Consider the following 18,252-nt stretch of genomic DNA (forward strand, 5'->3'; position numbering starts at 1 on the left):
ATGGCACTTGGCAGGGACGGTCGCCGATCGCGCAGTCAGACGCCCGAGTCGGCGTGCTCGCCGGACGGCGCGGCGCCGCTGGTCTGGCCGGCCAGTCCGCCGCTGTACATCAGTCCGGCGCGCCGCTCCCAGCCGGGCACGCCGTGCGGCGGCCGCCGGTTCCCGCACACGGACGGCCTGCCGCCGACCATCTACAGCGGCGCACCGCGCACCACCGCCAGCGGCCTGGCCGGGGAGCCGCCGCCGCCGCCGGCCGGCGAGCCGCGCTACTGGGCCGCGCCGCCGGGCCGGCCGCCTCGCGCGCGGCGCACCGCAGACGCCGGCTACGAGATATCCGTGTAGCGGCCGCCGGGCCGGACAGTACAAACGGCCCGCCCTCCGGTCTGTCCCGCGCCGCGCCGGGTCGGCCGGGCCAATCGCGCTCGCTGTGTGTGTCGGTATGTGCGCCAGTGTGGAAGGCATGCGTGCGTTCATGCATTCTTCCATTGTAGCATACGCTTATACAGCTTCGCGCACACATCCACTCACAAACTGCCGGCATATTCGTTGATCTCACGCCGGTGTGAATGCGTGGGAAGTTGGTCTTTCGCATCGTATTAGCTTTACAGGACAATAATTTGTTGGTTGTTTTGCCGCTCCTTGCGCGTTGTACTCTGTGCGTATGTGCGCTGTTTGTTGGTGTTTGTCTGGGCGCTCAATGTCTCGGGTGGCGGCTGTCGTCGGTCGGCGACCCGACCAGGCTCGGCCAGCTCGCCACCCGGCCAACTCATCTCATTCCGCGGCGCGCCGGTGTGGTCTCCAGCGTACCTGACGCCGCTCTTGACGCCGTGCGCCGGACCGGTCAGTGTGCCATCGGCGCTATATGTGGACGCGGCCGTGCTGCCGATTGAATCCGGTCCCGGCAGCGGTTATATGTGGTCGGAGGTTGGCCGCTCGCACGTGCCATCCGGTGGGGGGATGGGTGATCTCGGGGGGGGGGGGGGGGTGTAGCGATCTGGGCCGCCGGGAGTCGTGTGATAATCGACTCAATCCTCATACTCCGGTGGGCAGCTGGCGCCCCGCCCGTCGGTGTGGTGGGGTCGGCTCGCGCGCGGTCTATAGGTGTCTGTGACTGGCTGGGGCGCTCGTCACTCGCTGTTCTGTTTCCGCAGCCCGTGAGCGGCATCTGCTGTGTACGGCCGCGCCGCCGAGACCCATCAGCTACGTGTTTTGAATATCACTAGACGAAATACATTACCTCAAGCTCATCTAGACTGAGTTTTGCTGCCGACCGGTGACGACAGATCAAAAATCGAACACCAGCTGCATTGACAGCTCGGATCGACGATTCTCCGAACAACCTCGGGCTCGATGATAACGGCGTGTATTTCTAGGAACCAACCGTTCTGTAATCAGTCTGTATCTGACATGCAACGGATTCGACAAGGGGACGAGAAACGGGCGCTGAACCCTCTGTAGCGGTTTCTCTTCCTGGCAGTGTACCCGAGATAGTCTTGCACCATACGCACACACGACCCTACGCACGGGTGTGTGTAACACAGTCTTCTGTCGCCCGTACTACTGACAACAAACCATCGCACGGCCAAATCCTTCCAGCCGATCTCGCACACCCCAATCACAGCTCTGTTCGTAGCCAGCGACCGGACTGGCCAGCTTAACCACCAATCTCATCACATTCACAGGAGCAAGGTACAGCATTACAAACTCGAAATGAAGCTAAGCTCAGGCTCCCTCTCCTTCTACAAACGTACGTCCCTGCCTCGGACATCCCGGATGACTTAACGCGCAACAAAACTCACCGGGTACCTTACTGACGTGAGATGCACTTGCCCCTGCGATAACGTTGACCCGGAAACCGCCCCAGGCGCGGCGCCTCAAAAGTCAGTGGTCCACTACCGACGACGGGCATTCCTGTTACGACCGACGCTGTCCAGCAGTCGGAACATGTCGTCATCGTCGTCCTGACGCGGCTGCCGGACACACAGAATGTGAACGTTAAATATTTAGTCGGGTGATTGTCATTAGCGGTCACAACATGAGCAAAGGACGGGATACACGAATGCGGAACGGGTTTAGCGGGCACGTATGGGTATATCACTGTAAAATGAGCACGGGAGTGGCATGGACATGGGATTGTCATGGACATTTGGACATCGGCTGACCTCAACTCGGACAATGAACACCGTATGGAAGAAACGTGGACCCGGGAAGCGTTTCAGATGGACGCTTACGAACATGGTATAGAGTATAGACACAGGGAAGTTGTTTGCGAAAAGCTGAGACGCTATAACCCGTGGTTTGAGAAACAACCAACGATCCGGTGAACGGCATAAAACACTACCGTAGACAAAGTCAAAGAACAGAAGAGGAAAACATAGGAACATAGCGAGCGGCAACACGATGTGTTTTGAACGCGTACGCTGCTCAAAGTAAACAGTACCTACCGTGTAATACGTATCATCCACTGTCAGGCATAAAGGGCATCATATTCTACTAGTAAATTTGTGCGCGACACAAATCACATACTAAGCCGCTGACCGGGACGGAAGACGAAAGGAGTAAGGACAAACAGTCACGGCACAGTAAAGGAGATCCAAACAGGTCATCTATCACCGAATAACAAAGCCCCACTTTATTTGACACTGCCATTCCCTCTGGTCAGTGATCGAGCTAAAATAGCAGGTTTGCTGAGCATGGTTTGCTTCAAGACGGCGACTGTTGGTGCACGTTTTCCCGCACCGTCAGCCAAAGTTTCAAAATCGTGCGTCACCGCCTACCGCATTATCTGACCTGTAAAACTACAGGGTGTCTGCTACAGAAGCATTTCGGCTTGTATGCGAGACTTGTTTTGGTACCGTTCGGATTCGGTCTCATCGATTTGAAGAAGACCGACATACGAGAGAACAAGCCATCCATGGTGTCTTTGATCTTTTTTGAACCGTTTACTTAACCGATCTCATATGACGGGAGCCACAAATCTGTTTTATATCTCCCACACTTTGATCTACACTGTGCCTCCGGTGGCGGTGGAACTTTTTGGCCAGCTCGGCCTCGCCCTGCCGTGCCGAGGAGACAGACCGGCGCCGCGTCCGTCCTCACCAGGATGCCCCGTCCCGGACCGCCGGTCGGAGAGGAGCTGCTCCGGGCTCCGGCTCCGGCTCCGGCTCCGGCGCGGGACGCGCTCCACCGGTGGCTGGACCTCACCTCTCTGCACGGCGCCGGCCGCCTGCTGCCGGAGACCAGCCGCTGGCGGCCGCAGCGGCTCGTCTGGCTGCTGCTCACCGCCTTCAGCCTGGCCATGGCCACGGCGCAGATCAGCCAGCGCGTGCAGTTCTTCTACTCGAACCCGGTGACGGTGGATATCGAGTCGGCCAGCCGGCGACAGCTCACGTTCCCGGCGGTGACGGTGTGCAACCAGAACTGGCTGCGGCTCTCGGCGCTGGCTAACACCAGCACCTACCACTTCTGGCGCACCTACTGGGACCCGCACCAGCCGCTCACTGAGGCAGACGTCAACCGAACGTTCGGCCCGCTGACGGACGGCGACCTGGAGTTCTACCTGTCCTTTTGGTCCCACCGGCGCCGTCACCTGGTGTTCAGCTGCAGCTGGCATGGCCAGCACAACAACTGCGGCGCGGAGCACTTTGAGCGCACGTTCACCGATTACGGCCTGTGCTACACGTTCAACTCGCACGCGGCGGCACCGCTAGTGTCGCGGCGCAGCGGCTCAAAGTTCGGACTCCGCCTGGTGCTCAACGTCGAGCAGTACGAGTACGTGCGCGGCCCCGAGATGACGGCCGGAGTGAAGGTGTTGGCCCACCACCAGCAGCAGCCGGCGCTAATGCAGAACGCCGGCTTCTACGTGCCGGTCGGCTTCAAGGCGGACGCGGCGCTGCGCCTGCGCACTCGCTCGGGTATCCGACCGCCGCACGGCCGCTGCGGCGAGCGGCCTCTGCGCTTCTACCGGCGCTACTCCAAGGCCGGCTGCGAGATGGACTGTATGTTCGAGCACATGGTGGAGCAGTGTCAGTGCCGGGACGTGTACCTGCCGGCCGGGGCCGGCGGCGCCCCGCCGCTCTGCAGCCTGCGGGACTGGCTCCTCTGCGCGCTACCGGCGCCCGACCACTACCACGCCGCCGGCCGCCAGTGCCGCTGCCCAGAGTCGTGTCACAGCCAGCGGTTCGACGCCAGTGTCACCTACTCCAAACTATCCTACCGGAACACGCCTAGCGTGGTGGCCGGTCACCCAGCCGAGTACAAGGCGGCGCGACGCCGCTTCCTCCACAGCCTCAACACACACGAACGGCTGGCCCCGGAGCGGGTGCGGCGCCGCCGGCGACTAACGGAGCGTATCACAGCCGCCCTGACCGGCTTCCAGGCCGCCCTGGACGCCTGCTTCGACCGCGCGCAAGTCACCGTCCAGGAGTTCAGCAGCACCTTCGACGGTCTCTGGCACCAGTTGGACGTGCTGCTGCAGGTGACGCGCATCCTCAAAGGCGCCTACGAGTCCTTCATCGTTTCTGAAGCGGTGGAGCCGTGCGCGCGGCTGGTGGACGCCAGTCGCTCGGCCCTTGTCACTCTCGGACGGTACGAGATACCGACCGCGGCGGCCGGGCTGGCGGCGGTCCCAGCAGAGGCGCGGCCGGCCGCCGCCGCGCCGGCCCGCACGCGGCTGGCGTTCGGCCGCGGCACGGTGGAACAGATGTCCGCCTGTCTGGCCGAGGTGCACAATCGGTCCACAGTGCGCTACCCAGGCCGGTACGGCGTGCTGCGCCGCCTGCCGCAGTACGCCGACGTCATGACTCGCATTAACGAGCGTCACTCGGCGGCTGCCGAAGCTCTGTCCACCGTCCGCGGGGCCCTTTCTGCCCTGGAGGGCGCGCTGGAGGACGACCCGGCTCTGTTGCCGCCGCTCGGAGACCGGCTGGCCGAGACGACTGAGGCGGCAGCGACGGCGGCCGACCGGCTGGCCTCACTGCTCCGACACCAGTACCTGGTGAGCGCCGTGCAGAGCGAGCTCGAGCGAGAGGTGGACGCGCGCGGCGCCGAGCTCGCCAGCCGCCTGCAGGAGTTCAGCCACACCATCGACCTAACGGAGACACTCAATACCACCCAGACTGACGCCGGGGAGCTGTCCGAGCTGCTCCGGACAGAGCTGGCCGAGTTCTGGGCCGGCCGCGTCACCAAACTCCAGCTGTCAGAGTTCTTCACGTCCAGACGCATCAGTGACGCCGTGTCGGCACTTCAAAACACCCGCACCGGCCTGCTGACCAAGACCGCCACGCTGCCGCTGACTCGTAAATCGGTGGACACGAGTCTCAGTCACCTGCTGGCCACAACGCGCACCAACAGCTTCAGTCGCTCGATCCTGGAGAACGCCACCAGCAGCACACTGCGGCAGCTGTACCACTTTAACATAACGGTGACACAGACTCTGGAGCGCGGCACACAGCGCTCTCTGGAGCAGCTGTCGGCGGCTCTGCGCACTCTCCTGGACGCGCTGCAGCTGGCGCAGACTGACGCCGCCGAGTTCCTTCAACAGACCGAATCCCACCATCAGTTCATCCAGGACAACTTCCTCGAGCTGAACGTGTTCTTTTCGGCGTTTGACGAGGAGCTAGTCAGTCAGCGGAAGGCGTACACCTTCACCAGTCTGCTAGCCGACATCGGGGGCTCGATGGGCCTGTTCGTCGGCGCCAGCCTGCTAACCTGCGTGGAAATGGTCGAGTTCGTGGCCATCTACCTGATGCAGCTGTGCAGGGCCGGCTGGCAGCGCTGTCGAGACGATCGGCACCGACGACAGCGCGCGGCGCGTGTGACCCCCGACCGACCGCGCATCATCAAAACGATCATCACTGATGTCTGGATGACGTAGACAGCGCATCCGAGGCGATTCTAGCGCGCTAGTTACTTTTCAGTGTCACATAGTCATTATAAGGTCACACTTCACAGATTCTCCTGACAGCTTTCCAGCAGCAGTCGACGTGAAAGAGCTCTCTTGAATAACCATCACTTGTGTGCTACTGTTCCCCCGGTACAGCTTATTCTATGGTATTGAGCGGTCCAGCCAAAGTTGTTTCGGCCCCGCTTACCACCAGTTAAAAAATAGTTTGCGATTTCACTGGCACGTTCCCTCGCAGTTTCTGCTGACAAGTCACAACACATATTTATCAAATCCCGCATGTCATTAGTCATGCAGTGAACTTCGAGTTAATAAACCATGCACAAACACACCAGCACAAGTAATCCCTTCTAATCCCCTCCCGATCGCGGCCCGTCAGTGACCCACCTCGTCGCCTGGAAGATCATCCTCCCCGTCTGACGCGTCGTGCCGTCCCAGACCGTTGGTGGGCCGGCCAGCCCCGTTGGTCATCGGCGCCGCCGAGCGCGGTCGGCTGCCGACGTACAGGTCGGAGCCGCCGATAATCCGCGGACACAGCGGCGCCTGCCGCGACTGGAACCAGAGGGAGGGGCAAGTGAGGTCTCCGATCACGCCGTTAGGTTGGCGGACTAACGGGGAAGGGCTGCAAGGACAAGCGGGCAAAGGTGACGAAGGCGAGCGTTAGTCCGGACCATGTCCCAGAACTGTTCCGAGAGATTACCAGTCACTGCAGCCCTTAGAAATCGGGAAAAGTCACAAATAAGCTTCTAAATGCGAGGAGTCACTCATTGTAGCATATATTCAATGTTCACCCACAGACAATATAACTTACAAGAACCGGAGCCATCGAACAATTTGTAGATACACGTTGCTCTGACAGCTGAAGCTCCCAGCGTTCTTTGATCACACCTACCCTTTTGAATCGTTTGAAGTTGGGCCCGCTGATCGAAGTGTCGGCGGCAGTCGAGTCCGTTTGCGGCCTCCGGGGACAGATGAGGTCGGAGATCTGTAGCCGAATACAGCTGTGGACCAGGCTTGAGGCGTCGCCGTCCTCCGTCACTGACATCTGGCGGTACACGAGGCGACTACATTGAAATACAGCTCCAAATGTGCGTGCATACAGTGAGCAGTGTTAACTCGATCGAATAAAAAAAATTCAGTGTAGTAATGTTAGCAAGCAAAGCGTTATGACGAGTGCACCAGCAATTTAATAAGAATATCAGAAAAAAAGTATTCATATAGAACACAGCCGAACTATCACAAGATTCAAAAACATATTGATAACAATCAACAAACGTAATTCACTCATCCCATCTCAGTTGTAACTAAATCTACATACAGCACATTTCCACCCCGTTGACAGCGCCTACACTAAGACAGCGCCGTCGCCCCCCCCCCCCCTTCTTCAACTCACCTTATCCCGTTTCGGCGGCGTCACTGTTGCGTCTTCTGCGGGCGGGGTCGGGGGCGGGGGCGGCCCCGTCCGGCGGCAGGAGCTGATCCAGCCGTCATCGTCCCCCGGTGGCTCCGTCTTTACCACAGCTGTCCGTTGTTGCTGACCTGACGAACTGGCGTTCGGCTCCCGGGAGGCAGGCGTTTCCGGCACCGGCGAGGGGCCCCTGGGGGTGGGTAGAGATAACAGACGGGCTGTCAAATGCCGAGGTTGGATTCAAGCAAACGCATGGATACGGAGAGCAAAATAAAAAAAACGACATTTCAATCTCTGATACCAGCGACCAGAGCATATTCACATGTCATTAGTTCAGTTTGATGCATAATAGAACCTGTCGTTTGCCTCACCTTTTGATATTGGATGCGGCCGCGGGGGCAGACGTAGTCGCCGGCGCAGGTGACGCTGGAGCCGGGACCCGGGCCGGGCGTGCAGGCCGGTGGCCCGACTCCAGGTCAAATTCAAACAGGTCCTCATCGGTGGCAGATGTGGAGCGCGGCCGGGCGGTCTCGGAGAGCCGGGGCTTCTTGAACAGCGGCTGCGGCTCCTCGGCAGGCGGGTCCCGGGACCTGGGGAAGGTGGCGGGGAGTCGTACAGAGCAATTTACGCAAAATAGCTACAAAATGGCACGCTTCACCTATACCGCTGGTAGTACTTATACGGCGTCTGGACGGAGTTCACGCAAAAAGTTTCAATAAACGACCTACAAGTTTCCGATACTCAGTGGACAAGGGGGGGGGGTGGGGTCAACAAGTAGCCAGCTAAACTTCATCCACTAGGGTTCCTCAATCCTCACCATCCACCACTAGTTCCAATTATCCGGAAAAATCCTATACTACCCAACAAAATCACCACTAGCTTTATCTGGTACTAACTTCACAGTTCACAGTTACACGATACACTTAAAGGAATATATCGTGTTTACTCAGCGGATTTCGTCACTGTCCAGCACCGTCTACCAGCGATCATTATCCACCACATGAGCCCATCGCTCACCTGCGCGTGACGGGGGTGGTCGCGGCCAGCATCTCCAGACTGGGCGGCGCCGGCCCGACGGCAGCCTCCAGCGTGGATGAGCCGGTCTGCTCTGGGTCCCGGCGCCGCCGTTTGGCCTCCGAGCCGGACAGCCACTCCGACTCCGACGGCCGGGAGGAGGCCGGGCTCGGAGGTATCGCGGCTGCAGCAGGAACTACTCTGGAGGCTGGAGTAGCGGGAGCGGCAGGGGCGGCAGGGGTGGCAGGAGGGGCGGCAGCAGCGGCGGCAGCAGGGGCGGCGGACGGGGTCCCAGCGCCGCCCGTGGCCGGAGTCGGAGGTGTTGGCGGAACAAACCGCCGCTTCTGATGCGGAGTGGCGGCCGCCGGTCCCTGGGACGCGGCCGGCGGCTCAAAGGCCGACTGGGTCTCCTTCGCTAACACAGTGCCGATCTGCCGAAATGACGGAATTCGTAAGTCACTGAATATAATACACCTAAATCCTGGTATATATGAAGGTAATAGGTCGAGAGAATCAATGATACCACAGGTATCACCACAGACGTCATTATGAAACTTGATTTTGTAACTTTTTCTTTTACGTCATACTCAATAGCTGAATGGGCATACGCACATGACAGAATATATAGAGGATTCTTCATGGCTCCGAGTGGAAGATAAGGATATCTTTTCCAAGCGGGTTACTGAAAAACCGAGCGACGAAGGAGCGAGGAAAAGATATCCGATCTTCCACGAGTGAGCCATGAGGAATCCTATATCTTTCTATGTTGAGGTTTATTCTTAATTTATTAAATATTATATTTAAATGTATTCATCTATGTAAAAATAGATTTAGAGTAGTTTGTTTTTAATTTCATAAGTTTCATACATTAACAGCGATTAAAAATGCCGTTCGGTTATTGACCCATCATCACTTGAACTCTTGATTTTTGACTATGAACCCTCGAGACCTTATCTTTGCATCTCAGAAAGATGCAGAGATAACAAATTCTTATCTTTGCATCTCAGAGGAGTGCGAGATAGAAATATCTTTCTAGTTGAGGTTTATTTGCCATTGGGTCTACAGTGCAGGGATATTTCTATCTCGCACTCCTCTGAGATGCAGAGATAAGAAATTGTTATCTCTGCATCCCTCTGAGATGCAAAGATAAGGTCTCGAGGGTTCATAGCGAAAAATCAAGAGTTCAAGTGATGATGGGTCAATAACCGAACGACATTTTTACTGGTTGTTTATGGATGAAACTTATGAAATAAGAACAAACTACTCGGAATCTATTTTTACATAGATGAATATATTTAAATATGATATTTTATTAATCAAAAATAAACCTCAACATAGAAAGATATAGGATTCCTCATGGCTCACTCGTGGAAGATAGGATATCTTTTCCTCGCGTGTTACAGAAAAACCTCGCTCCTTCGTCGCTCGGTTTTTCAGTAACCCGCTTGGAAAAGATATCCTTATCTTTCACTCTGAGCCATGAAGAATCCTCTATATGCACTGTACTGTAGACCCAATGGCAAATAAACCTCAACTAGAAGATAAATACATGTTTTCCGTTATTTAATGAGTTTACCAGGAGGCAACACTACAACACTCACATCCCACAAATCACCCGCCGGAGTGAAAGACATCAGTCTACCACTAACCATGCTCTGGCTCTGAGTGCTGGCGAGCGGTGGTACGAAGGAGACGCTGTAATCGAAGGCCGGGTTACAGTCGCGTTCCATGGAGATTCGCAGGATGGCCAGCCCGATCTCCTGGTCCTTCACCATCCGGCGCCGGGCCCGCTTCAGTACCGCTGCCACACGGGGGACAGCTCACGGTCATGGCGTGCGGTAGATAGGACAGAAAGATAGCGGGACGGTTCTAGTCACGAACTGATGATAGCTGGAACCAAAGCTGCAGCTGTCGGGTGATCTCGAATATGTTGTTTCATTTTAGGTAGGTACCTATTTTGGTTTTGAAAGGAAGACAAACTAATCTTTTACCATTGACGATGAATTTAACTAAAAGAGGTTATTCACTGGCATATGATATTCCCCATCTTTTTGCTATTATTGAGCTCACTAAAGGCGAGCCCTCACCTTTGAGTTTGTTGACCTCGGGTGTTTTGAGCTCGGTATGCATTATGATCACGTCACTTTCGGCGAGCTCCGCAGCCTCCAGACCACAGCTCGAGAGAAGTAATGCCGTTCCGCCTGAACAGAAGACAACACACTGAATACAGAGACATTTAGAAACCAGGGCAGCACACTATCGTCTAGCGAGAGAGACGCAGAGTGAGATTACTATATAGTACGAACACTCCCGAGACAAGGTATACAATATGACTACATGTAAATAAGAAACCAAAAGAAATAATTCAATTAGGTATTGTTTGCGATATCCTGATCCCCTGGCCGATCAGCGGTCTACTCACCGGCCATCTCGATAGCTTGCTTCATCCGCTTCAACTGTGCTTCCTCCGCGAACACAAACCGCTTCCCGAAGAACAGGGTGCTCCGCTCCTTTGCCACCTACGGAGGACAAACGGGGCATCGAAGTCCCAGCACGATCAGAAAACAACTTAATATCTTTGACAACGTAGACAGATGCCCGACAACCTTCTCGAGCTAATGAGAGACCAATGCCCTGTTCGGGTATGCGTAAGCTACCGCATAAATTAACTGAATTGTTTGTAATCAGCATTGCATTACAATCGTACACATAATGATAACCACTACACCACCATCAAACGCTCAGCATCGTCCGTCACGGCATCCTTCACTTGTTCGTCTCTCCACTGGGCACTCCACTCAAGAGTCAACAAATCAGAACCCCCTTAATCTAAGTTCTACCACTTTTTCTTCTTACCCCGATGGTGCAGCCGCTTCCGACCAGGGTCGGCTCGTCCATGACCGGCTCGAAGTCGGTCGGGTTGACGTCCGGTGACATCTTGGATCGTGCGCACGTCAGCATCTCATTCAAATACTGAGCCGTAACCACCGGAGTACCGGAGGCTAGCGCCAGCACCGCCTATCACGAGAATGGCACACAATGGGTTACACGTAACATGGAATAGCATCGGGTAACATCATAAAGTTCGCACAACGACGTTGCAAGCATCACATTGCACCATCGAACCTTTTATTGATTAGTGATTCATTGTCCATCCCCATTGAAACCAACTAACTGATGGCGGATAGAGCCGTTTTGAGTTGCAACTTGTGACTGACCTTGACGGACATTTTGAAGGAGTTCATCACCAGGTAGTTGACTGTTGGCCCCCACTCGGACAGCAGCGTACCGCCCAGCTCCTCCAGCACCGCGTTCAGAGCGGTGCGGTCGGAGGGAGACAGCAGTGAGATGACCACCGCCAGCGGACGCCAGCTCAGGCTGCCGCCGCGCACACAGAGCTCAGTCAGCGCAGCAAACACGAGCCATGGCGCCCACAGAACACGGGTCAGTGAAAAAAAAAAGATCTTTTATCAGAATGCTGCCCAGTTGAAAGCTGTTCCGACGAGCGAGGTTAAGGCTGCCCCGACGACGGAGGTCGTATCCTTTCGCCCGTAACGTATGCAAAATATCGATAAAACTGACGGTTAACGACTATTTACAAACTGATAATAGACCGCAGAACCACCAGCGCGTCGCAAGCACACCCGATGGCCGGACTGAAGTTTGTCACTCATAACCCTCATTTCACTGGTTCCTTACGTCCAGGAGTTCCACTGGAGTCCGAAGGTGACGACGTCTCCGTCTGACAGTGTGCAGTCGCCCTGAGGCTCAATACGCTGGCCGTTCACAGATGTGCCGTACTTGCTACGATCCGACAGAGTCACCCGGCCACGCGATGTGGGCGACGCCTGGAAGATGGGGCGATCCAGTGAGGTGTCAGACGGTCAGACCAGGGATATATGACCAAAGCAACTACACATTGCCAACGAATCACCCACCTTGGTGTTGGCGAGGATATCTGACAGAACCATCAGCTATCACTATGTACCAATCAATTCAAAATATGGATATGGATTAGTTATTCCTGGATGAGACACTCCGCCGATTTTCCGACCACGCACGACGGCGAGGACGTAGGCGCCATTTAGCATTGCGTGCTATGGGCGGATCGTGTCTAATGGTTCCGTATGTGATAGTGACTAAATGGAGCCATAATTATTGTCAGAAAGGACTAAAAATGTGTTCAAAGTGTATGAAATCGTGTCTTACGAGCTAAAGCTCGCTAATTTCGCTCTCAAATTACGCTGTACGCTGCTGCCTGTCCCGTAGCTCAGTTGGTAGAGCACCGGACTCCCGGTAGTGAGAGCCCGGGTTCGAGTCGCTCCGGCGCTCGATATTTGAGACTCCTGACGGGGTTGGTCTGCGGTTGGTGGGAGCATCCGCAGCCAGTTGAACTCAGTTGAGTGGGACAGGCCACGTCCGGCTTTGAAGGGCACGTTAAAACTTTGGCATCTAAATTCTCCCGTTACCCGGAATTGCGCGATCGGGCGGCAGGAGTCGGGGTCTACGCAATAAGCTCTGCTTAGGGTGGACCTCGGCTCTGTCAATCCGTCCATTCAAAGATTCGAACTAAATTTATCTAAAAAAATACCGCGTTTTCAGCACACAAGCCGGTGCGGCGGCCGCCGGTGCACTCGCCGCTGATGTTTCAGCACTCCGCCACCTCCGGCCGCTTGGTCGCCGGAGCTAGTGTTGGGGAATAGGGAGTGTCCTATCCAGGAATACTTCATCCATGATATGGACATGGGCCTGCTAGACTGACGCAGACTGAAAAAATGTGGGCACCATGTTTATGATAATTGAATAGTGTATGGACAAATTTTGATTACCTATCAAATCTTCATCAGCATGAAAAAGATATAACAGTGCTATATCTTTTCTTTATGATTATGTCACGCTGATGAAGATTTGATAATTGAATGCATCCATGCACTATTCATATTTCTACTTGTCTCTATCAATATACATGACTGATTGGTTGGACCACCAATCAAAGGCAAAATGCAATGGAAAGAACTGGAATTGAATGCATTGTAGGGAGAGCTAGTGTTTGGTTACCGTCTACAAAAATATGTCATTTCACTGCAACAAACAAATTAATTGTTAAAGAACCAGTCACCTGCTTCAATAACCAAAACTTACAGAGCAGGTGGGTAGGTATCTAAACATACTAATGGAATGAACAGCAAGGAACAACCAGCAAATATTCCACAGCTTAATCAGCTGCACTTTCTAAATTGCAACAAACCAGTTACCCTATTCATAAAAAAATAAAAGCATTCCAAAAGGAATGAACCATGCCCATCCATCTACCTACATTTCTCATGAAGCAAACCATTTAACAACAATTTCAACTTTACAAGGCACAGAAGCAGATGGCAAATCTTCAACAGGCATGAGGTGTGGCACGGCTGAGAGTAGCCGGTCGCCACTTGAACCGCTAGCAGTGTATACCGCTAGTAGTCCACCTCTCGTTGTGAGAGGGAGTGAAAGGATTGTCAAGGCAGAGACTACCATCCGCCACCGTCGGCACCACACAACTCCAAGGGAGGAGGAGACTCCCGATGTGGGCCCGTGTCGGTAGCTCTGAGCTTGACTAGGATGAACGAGTTACCGATCGTGGATCGTACTGATTTATTGAACAAAAATTGGCACACTATATTTCTAGCAAGGCTACCTTGCATAGGTAGTTTCAGCGTCTAAATGGTAATATTACAAATTCCAGTGACAGTTGGACAAAGAAAAATTACTCCACACCTGCGCTCCTAGATTACCCTCTTAAGGCGTGACAATACAACAGCTACGGTTACAAGAGATAACATATAAGGCAGAAAACAATCACAAGACATATGTGTCAATCAATCACTGACATCTGCGTGCATCAAAAGGATTTACTAGTTTACGACGCCGCCGCTGGGTTGCACACGCTACGGCGCCGTCGCTAGCAACGGAGCGCTGTTGCACAAGGTCGACTGGGCCTCGTCAGTCCAACGGACGGGCCGAGCGCTCTTGGCGTTGCGTTGTGTGATCAGCCGGTGCAGAGGGCGAAGCAGGGCGGCGGCGTCGGGCATGAATCGGTGGTAAAACGTTACCATTCCGATGAAACGCCGAAGGTCGCGCTCGGTGCGAGGCAGCGGGAAGTCCCGGACGGCTGCCACCCGGTCCGGCAGTGGGGCGATGCCGTCACAGTTGACGTCGTGTCCCAGAAAGTTCAGCCGCGGAACGCCGAAGACGCATTTGTGGACGTTCAGTACCACGCCGTACGCGTCCAGCTGTTGGATCACTTTTCGCACGTGTCCGATGTGCTCCGTCTCCGACGAGCTCGCGATCAGTATGTCATCGACATATGCGAAACAGTGGGTGCAGTCGCGCAAGACCTCGTCAATAAAGCGTTGGAAGGTCTGGCCGGCATTACGCAGGCCGAAGGGCATGCGGACCATTTCCCACAGGCCGAAGGGTGTGGTGATAGCGGTCTTCGGCACGTCGGACGGCTCCACGGGTATCTGGTTGTAGGCCCGGTGGAGGTCGAGTTTGGTGAAGATGGAGCAGCCGTGTAGCTGAGAGGCGAAGTCCTGGAGGTACGGGAGAGGGTACCGGTCGGGGACGGTGGCAGCGTTGAGAGCCCGGTAATCCCCGCACGGGCGCCACTCGCCAGGAGTGGCCTTCGGTTCCAGGTGGAGCGGCGCAGCCCAACTGCTCTGTGACGGGCGGATGACGCCGAGCCGGTAGAGCTTGTCGAACTCTCGGCGAGCGACAGCAAGCCGGTCAGGAGCGAGACGGCGAGGGCGTGACTTCCGGGGCGGGCCCGTGGTGACGATATGATGCGTCGCCGAATGGCGTACCGGAAGCGGACGGGAGGTGTCGGCCGTGACGCCCGGGAACTCCGCCAGCATCGACTGGTAGGGCGAGGCAGTGGGTCGGAGACCCAAAGAGGACACTACTGCAGTGGTGCCCCTCGCTCTGACAGTTCCATTGTCCTCACACAGCGTGCACCTCCTCACATCCACCGAGAGGTGGTGATGGGCCAGAAAGTCGGCGCCGAGGATGGGCACGCCGACTTTGGCCACCACGAAACGCCACGGCAGAGGCGAGCCACCATCCAAAGTCACACAGTGGTCAAACAGACCGATGACCGGCACGCTGGAGCCATTGGCCGCGGTCAGTCGGGGAGCCTGTCCGGCGGCTAGCACTGCGCCTCGCGGGAGCGCGTGAGGAGGCAGGGCACTCACTTGGGCCCCAGTGTCTATCAAGAATCGGCAGTTCAATTTAGTATCGTGCACATAAAAGAGCGGCGCCAAGTCCGGTGTCGGGCCTGATGCGGGAGGCGCAGGCCGGCTCAGGCCTCCGAGTTTCCCGCCGGCGTCCACGCACACGGCCCAGTGCACTTTCGGGCCCGCGCTCCGTATGTGCGGTGGTACCAGCAGTAATCCTCCCGCCCGTCGCGGGAGGGCGAGGCTGACCGGGAGCCACGCCTAGGCGTTCCTGGCCGCGAGCGGCGACCAGCAACTGCCCCCTCCAACCGCCGATGGGAGGTGTCCAGCCGGCTGATGACGGCGGACAGGGAAGCGATGGCGGCAGCCAGATCTCCGTCCCCAGTCGTGGCCGCAGGAGCCGGGCTGGAGTTCGCACCTACGGCGGAGACGGCGCCAGTGGGCCGAGACGCCTCCAGGAAGCGGTCAGCCGCCTCTGCAAGCTCTGCCAGCGGAGTGGCCTCCGGCAGGAGCGAGAGAGCGGCGCGGGCGGACTGCGGCAGCCGCTGGAGGAACAGGGTCCTCAGTAGGCCACTGTCCACCGACGAGTCGCCAGCCGTTGAAAGTTGTCCTCTCATATCGCGAAGAAGCTGGGAAGGCGACCTGTCGCCGAGCTGTTGATGCCGGAGCAGGGCCTCGAGGCGGCTGGCACGGGACTGGGCGAGGCGCTGGCGGAGGGCAGTGCACAGCCCGTCGAAGTCTCCTGGTGCACTGACGATAACGTCCCGTACTTGGGCCGCCACGTTGGTAGGCAGATTTGCCACCAGCAGCTTGAACTTTGTGACGGGATCGGCAATGCCAGCCACGTCGAACGCACATTCCACTTGGAGCAGCCAGAGGTCCGCCTCGTCCGGGGCAAACGCCGGCAGTCTGAATGAAGCAAGCGGTCGCGCCCGCTCGTCCGATGCAGCCGTGGTGGCAGGAGTGTCGGCCGACGCAGCCTCCTGCGAGGTGTCGCCCTCCATCACGGGCATGGTGTACACGTCACCGTACCGCGCCGCGTCCCCGGACCGGCAACTCGTCTGCCCACTGCGCTCGCTGCGCTACCGTGGTCCGGGGGTTAACACTGTACACTGAGAGCCCGAGACGACGCACTGCTCATCCCGGACCTGGCCGCTGCCCACTACGCTCGCTGCGTTACAGAGGTCCGGGAAGGCATCACAATCCGCTGGCGTGTTGATGGCGTACCCCCAGTCAGCGGCGAATCCTGCGTGCCGCGGCGAATCCTGCGTGCCTTGGGGGTCCGCGCCGCAGCGAGAGAAGGTGGAAGTCCGAAAGTGGCCGTCTGGCAGGTGAGCAGGCCAGTAGTGGTCCGTACCACAGCGGGGCCAGTGAGACGGCCAGGAGTAAGTGTCTGGCAGGTGAGTCCAGAGTCGGGTGTCACCAATGTGGCACGGCTGAGAGTAGCCGGTCGCCACTTGAACCGCTAGCAGTGTATACCGCTAGTAGTCCACCTCTCGTTGTGAGAGGGAGTGAAAGGATTGTCAAGGCAGAGACTACCATCCGCCACCGTCGGCACCACACAACTCCAAGGGAGGAGGAGACTCCCGATGTGGGCCCGTGTCGGTAGCTCTGAGCTTGACTAGGATGAACGAGTTACCGATCGTGGATCGTACTGATTTATTGAACAAAAATTGGCACACTATATTTCTAGCAAGGCTACCTTGCATAGGTAGTTTCAGCGTCTAAATGGTAATATTACAAATTCCAGTGACAGTTGGACAAAGAAAAATTACTCCACACCTGCGCTCCTAGATTACCCTCTTAAGGCGTGACAATACAACAGCTACGGTTACAAGAGATAACATATAAGGCAGAAAACAATCACAAGACATATGTGTCAATCAATCACTGACATCTGCGTGCATCAAAAGGATTTACTAGTTTACGACGCCGCCGCTGGGTTGCACACGCTACGGCGCCGTCGCTAGCAACGGAGCGCTGTTGCACCCGCTACAGAGGCATGCACATTTTCAGATGCACTTGATCCAGATCAACACAATAACATCCTTACCACATCCTCTTGCCTGTAACTGATGTGTATACAGGCATGCGTGCGGCTGATGGACTTGTCATCCTCCAATCTGATATCAGTTCGTCTCCCCACCAAGATGTCACGGTTGCAGAGTAGGTAGTGTGTCACTTCTGTCAGGAAAACATCATAGTGATTTAGCCAAAGATATCAATGTCAACAGCAGTAAATAATAAAGTACTAATATGCAAATGATCATTTAATTAATACCAATTCAAGTCAAAGTTGGCTATCTTGCTTTGAGCTAGGTAGTTCACTCACCAGGCGACTTCTCATTTCCGCTAAGGACCCACATGACTACACCGGCTATGAGCTAGATCAGGTGGAACTTCAATTATTCCTTCGCATTCACTAAATAGCATAAAAAATGTCAATTTATCCAAATTTATGCTCAATTGACATCAGTCAATCGTCAGTCAATATGTCAGTCAATCGTGCACGTGGTACTGTGTGGTACCGCGGTTTGTTTGCGCCGTAATCGAAACTACTGCGCCGCACTGCAAAAGAGAAAACTATTTTTTGTATTCTATTTTTGCCTCTACCAAAGTTTATTCATTCCCAATAAAATTCAAAGAAACAGTTTCGAAAGAAGCAAAAAGGCTAAAAAGTATGAGTATGTTCTATTAAATGTGTAATATCTTTTCAA

At 55.6% G+C, this 18,252-nt stretch overlaps 1 protein-coding gene across 1 annotated transcript; it reads right to left on the reverse strand.

Annotated features, from left to right (window-relative positions):
* Positions 1-1,347: 1,347 nt before the first annotated feature.
* LOC122372200 (nibrin-like) lies at positions 1,348-18,221 on the reverse strand. The gene is made up of 14 exons (XM_043349109.1): positions 17,868-18,221; positions 17,589-17,719; positions 12,024-12,172; positions 11,543-11,702; positions 11,181-11,342; positions 10,747-10,843; positions 10,412-10,525; positions 9,974-10,125; positions 8,328-8,755; positions 7,682-7,900; positions 7,296-7,500; positions 6,795-6,947; positions 6,290-6,454; positions 1,348-1,970 (listed from the first exon to the last, which is right to left on the reverse strand). Exons 1-14 carry the CDS (start codon positions 17,899-17,901, stop codon positions 1,893-1,895), a joined length of 2,247 nt encoding a protein of 748 aa, XP_043205044.1. The 5' UTR covers positions 17,902-18,221; the 3' UTR covers positions 1,348-1,892.
* Between the last annotated feature and the right edge of the window lie 31 nt (positions 18,222-18,252).

This window comes from Amphibalanus amphitrite, unplaced genomic scaffold (assembly GCF_019059575.1).
Source record: "Amphibalanus amphitrite isolate SeventyFive unplaced genomic scaffold, NRLGWU_Aamphi_draft 001329F_arrow, whole genome shotgun sequence".
NCBI classification, from domain to species: domain Eukaryota; kingdom Metazoa; phylum Arthropoda; class Thecostraca; order Balanomorpha; family Balanidae; genus Amphibalanus; species Amphibalanus amphitrite.